This window comes from Ooceraea biroi, chromosome 6, assembly GCF_003672135.1.
Source record: "Ooceraea biroi isolate clonal line C1 chromosome 6, Obir_v5.4, whole genome shotgun sequence".
NCBI classification, from domain to species: Eukaryota; Metazoa; Arthropoda; class Insecta; order Hymenoptera; family Formicidae; genus Ooceraea; species Ooceraea biroi.
In genome coordinates, this window is record NC_039511.1 from 14,593,204 (window position 1) to 14,597,609 (window position 4,406).

Below are 4,406 nucleotides of genomic sequence, written 5' to 3' on the forward strand. Positions count from 1 at the left end.
GCAAGAATGTGCAAATTGAGAGAAACAGTCATACCCACAGAATTATTCTTGCGTGACATTCGGCTTTTTCGAACTGATAAATGTCCACGACCGGCATGGCAACTAAGTGTTGTCTGAATCCTTATCAAAAGCAGTCTTTTATAAAATACAGTAAGATATTAATATTGATATATTGAGTTGCAGATAATATCCGAAAACTAAATAAACTAAATAAAAAGTAAACAAAACAATTACAAATTAAACATTTCAAGGAGCACTAATTTAAAAGAGCGACGTGTTCCTTGAAGTTTTTGGCTTCCGTCGGTAATATCGGTTTCTTTCTTCTTTTATCATCTGTTGCAAAAAGCGATTATGTCAAACGCGAGATCAATAATGTAATCTAACGCATACAAATTAAAGCCTTCTTGTTATATTTCATCTATTCACGTGTACTTCTTATCAGTGACGAATAGATCGGGCATAATTGTGCATAAAATTCCTCGAAGCTGTAATGGAGGGGTACGAAACGATCAGATGATTACCGGATGACACATGTATGCGTATACTTGTAAAGTACTCGATCAAAGAATCTCACGGGAAATCATCAATCATCGCATCACTGAAGCGTAACGGACTGTTCCTCGCAAATGCTGACGCAAAGTGATATTTTTCCTGAGAAAGCTAAAGTTTACATGGGCGCGTCCGAATTTGTTCTCAGCTGCAAAGTATAAGGTTATCCAGCCTCGCATCACGGACGCATGACGTCTGACAAGACGAGGATAAGACTCGCGAAAGCTTGTAAAACGCAGTGCGAAATACGTGTTGGCTCGTTAGAATATTCAGCAGGGCGACACGTGCGTCCCGTCGAGGCGGAATTAATCAAATCGCATGATGAATGACACGGAGAACGCGGAAAGTATCTTTGGCTCGTACTATGCGCTGTTGGTTGCTTTCAAGACTATGAAGGAACGTTGTCAACAATTGCAGGCGCGACTTGCAGCGGTGGAGGAGGAGAATTTGTGTCTTAGGCTCGAATGTGGCAGAGACGCATCTACGGTTGTTGTCGGTAACGACGACGACAGATCTGCCCTGCAAACGCCACAGGTTTGCAAGTGTTGTTTAATTGTTTAAAGACAATTGATATTAAGAATGTAGAATGCCGATAATGCAGGTGTATAAATGAATTACAGGGGAAAATAGAGGAGCTTACAAGACAAAAGTCTCAACTGTCCCATCACGTTTTCATGGTAGCCTCGGAAAACCGTCAGCTGTGGAACAGGCTGACAACATTAACGAAGATCAACAAATCCTTAGGTAGCCAATTGACAAAAATGCCAGATACACTTAAGCAACATCCTGCCACACAGCCGTCAGATATCACGTTGTATAACTTCCGTGATGCCTCTACTTCAGGCAAACAGGAGGCTAATAAGTATTCATCGACTACAGATAATGGTTCGTATAACGCTCTCTAAAATACTTGATAATTTTATTAATCGTCACGTTAAATAAGTGTTGTTTTTATCCTTCAGGTGAGAAGGAAAGTTTAGAAGAAGTGTCACTTCGATTAATAAATAGTATTATGCAAGAAAAGTCTGAGCTTGAGCACCAATATGCACAGGTAATGAAGCATAAATAATTCGCGTAAGAAAATGTTTTAAAAGTGCTGTCGTTTCTCATACAGATGGTGCAGTTACACAATAGTTCCATATTAGACTTACAAAATATCGGTTTCACGTATCCAGAAGATTCTGATACAGATTCGCTGGAACTGCTGAAGCAGCATGAAATTCGGTTAGCCCAAACCAAGGATGCTTTACTTGGACAACAAACTAGATTAAAAAGGATCTTACAAAATCTTAAAAAAATCAAGAAGGGTGAGGAGATCTTCAGATTCTATTTATCATGTGACAATCCATTTCATCATGTATCAATTATAATTATAATAAGATATTTTTAATAATATTTAATTTAGATTAATAAGCTAAAACTGATTGCTCGTTAAAATACAAAAAAAAAACGATTTATTATCTAACCTTGAGATAAATATAAATTCTAGGAGCGACATGCAGCAATTGTCGAGATAACGCTAACAAGAAGATGTGCCAGATGGGCACGCAATTTGATTCTGGCGACAGTTCCAAGGAACATGGAGCTACACAGACTAGTCTCATGGCAGCCGGCATTTCTGGCATGGACAAATGTCCAAACGATATCGATATCGATGTTAACACGTGTCCTTTATGTGGGACTAGTTACGGAAAATCTGTACCGTTTACAGAGTTTCACGAACACGTCTTGAGTCATTTTGCCAAGGAGGTGTCTATAGAAGACTTCGAGCTTGTACACTGATTTCTGCACATAGATCAATTTTATTTGCTTACACGTGATTGTTCCTCTCGGATCCCGATGTACATGACAAGAAATTTTATGGTGACTGGAGAGATAAGATATAAAAGAACGTACATAATAGTAGAAAAATACATATTTATATATATATAATACAACACATTAGGGATGATATATTTTTATATTAATAAACATCATTACAAAATCGAAATGGAGTTTATTTTTTACTAGACAAGGGAATTTAATAATAAGGAATTTTGCAAATAATAAGGAACCGTTAGTCTCAAAAATGACGTTAGGCCTTGCATTTTCTGCATGACAGTGTCAGACATTAGTAAGAAAAACTGTGCTATCTCTCTTCGAGTATCCACAGAAGTGTTTCCTCAGCAAGACGAAAACGAAATAAGTGCGCTTCAAGAATTCACCGGTATGGTCTATTAATAATGACGGTTTATTCAATAAAACATCTCACTTACAAAGGAAGCTGTTCACAATTGTAAATACACTTCATGCAAGATGAGTGGGCTTAACATCTTTTCCATCCGAAGGCTCCTGCGTCGTCGGCTCAAGTAAGTTCCTATTAAACCATGCAGGTCTTTTCTTTGGCATTTCAACAATTCTCTGATTCTGAATGAAAAAGGACATAAATTAAAACTCTTTTAATTTGAAGGACCATAAAAGCGAAAGTGTGACAATGAATGAAGAGATACGCGATGAATAAATATAGATATGACTTTTACTTTTTACAAAACATTTACGTATAAAGCTGTGAAATTACATATTAAAATAGATTTGTAATACCTTCCAGAATTCATCTGTCTTTTCATCTCGTTCTCCATCGTATAATACAATTACATCTTTCTCTACTGGCTCAAGACGTAGTTCCTTCTGAATAGCATCCTGCATTTCTTTAGTTTCAATCTTTACTTTTTCATAACAATGTCCTACGTAACAAAGAGGTGTGAATATAAATTTATTACTTATTTTCGTAAGCATTATCTGCTAGTATAATAGTAAACTTACCACATAGAAGGCCAGCTTCATAATTGTGACCACAGTTTGGGCATATTAATATGTTAGTTTTTGCTTGATGTGGCTTCCACACGTATTCCTTCACTCCAAATCTCCTCTGAAGCCTCTTTGCTATGGTACGTCGACTTTTCGGGACTGCCCATAAAATACCATTCTCGAGAATCTCCTTTAGAGACCGGCTGCCGAGTCGGTTAGCCGGTTTCGGCTCGTACAGAAAACTGTTGCAGTCGACTGCACACAGTGCTCCTGCACAGAAAATTAAACAACTTTTCTTGAATTTAACAAGGAAATTTCACCAAGATACAGCCTGGTTAAAATCTTCTTTTTTTGCAGATGAAGCTAATTATTTCATATAACTATCTTTATTAAAGAATATAAAAGATATTTAAATAGTCACTTAGAATTTTAATAATTTTTTTAAATCTGTTTCAGTATATATTCATTTATATTACCTGGAGGAGGAAAACCGTGACCGAGAATTGCTTGAATTGTCTGTTCACATTTTTGAAGAGTTAATCTTAATCTGTTCATTATACCTGCCATTGTTCAAGTTCAATTGATTCAACGCGTACTAAATTAACAGGCACGTTGGAGGTTATAAACGATTACTTAACTATTAACATCGACAAAATAGTACTAAAAGATTGACAATGGCCCCGTTCAGCAGACTCAACAGTTGGGCAACGTTACTAGATTTTCCGCTGATACTCGATGCTGATTTGTTGGTTCTAAAAGTTGGAACCAATTATGTTCGATTGCTACTAACCAGTTGAGTCTGCTGAATGCGGCCAATCTTACGGGAAACGACGAGATCGGAAGGTGCTGTGCGTTAGCGCCCTCTCGAAAATATTGCGACCAAGGTAAGAAGTAGTACTGCAAAATAAATACATAATAATAATAGAATAATAATAAAAATAATAATAGAAAAATATAGTAAAAAAACTGACCAAACTGCAATACATATTCATATGCATTCACGAAGAATAATGATATAGAGATTTTTACATTTATGTTGAAAAGCAACAAAAGTATATTTATATTATTCA

The 4,406-nt window shown here is 36.4% G+C and overlaps 2 protein-coding genes across 2 annotated transcripts; one reads left to right on the forward strand and one right to left on the reverse strand.

The window, feature by feature from the left end:
- Positions 1-365: 365 nt before the first annotated feature.
- LOC105285884 (protein spindle-F) lies at positions 366-2,460 on the forward strand. The gene is made up of 5 exons (XM_011350413.3): positions 366-1,083; positions 1,170-1,434; positions 1,512-1,600; positions 1,664-1,856; positions 2,039-2,460. Exons 1-5 carry the CDS (start codon positions 868-870, stop codon positions 2,329-2,331), a joined length of 1,056 nt encoding a protein of 351 aa, XP_011348715.1. The 5' UTR covers positions 366-867; the 3' UTR covers positions 2,332-2,460.
- Positions 2,461-2,756: 296 nt separating this feature from the next.
- Positions 2,757-4,083, reverse strand: LOC105285885 (39S ribosomal protein L32, mitochondrial). Its single transcript, XM_011350414.3, has 4 exons — positions 3,813-4,083; positions 3,352-3,606; positions 3,130-3,272; positions 2,757-2,955 (listed from the first exon to the last, which is right to left on the reverse strand). The coding sequence occupies exons 1-4, from the start codon at positions 3,901-3,903 to the stop codon at positions 2,836-2,838; spliced, it is 609 nt and encodes a 202-aa protein (XP_011348716.1). The 5' UTR covers positions 3,904-4,083; the 3' UTR covers positions 2,757-2,835.
- Between the last annotated feature and the right edge of the window lie 323 nt (positions 4,084-4,406).

Excerpts from the sequence above, each read along its gene's own strand:
- LOC105285884 (XM_011350413.3), top strand. The coding sequence starts at position 868 with ATGATGAATGACACGGAGAACGCGGAAAGTATCTTTGGCTCGTACTAT. Across the intron at positions 1,084-1,169 it reads CTGCCCTGCAAACGCCACAG|GGGAAAATAGAGGAGCTTAC; the intron begins GTTTGCAAGTGT and ends AATGAATTACAG. Across the intron at positions 1,857-2,038 it reads TCTTAAAAAAATCAAGAAGG|GAGCGACATGCAGCAATTGT; the intron begins GTGAGGAGATCT and ends TATAAATTCTAG.
- LOC105285885 (XM_011350414.3), bottom strand. The coding sequence starts at position 3,903 with ATGGCAGGTATAATGAACAGATTAAGATTAACTCTTCAAAAATGTGAA. Across the intron at positions 3,607-3,812 it reads TCACGGTTTTCCTCCTCCAG|GAGCACTGTGTGCAGTCGAC; the intron begins GTAATATAAATG and ends TTTTCTGTGCAG. Across the intron at positions 3,273-3,351 it reads TGAAGCTGGCCTTCTATGTG|GACATTGTTATGAAAAAGTA; the intron begins GTAAGTTTACTA and ends TTTGTTACGTAG.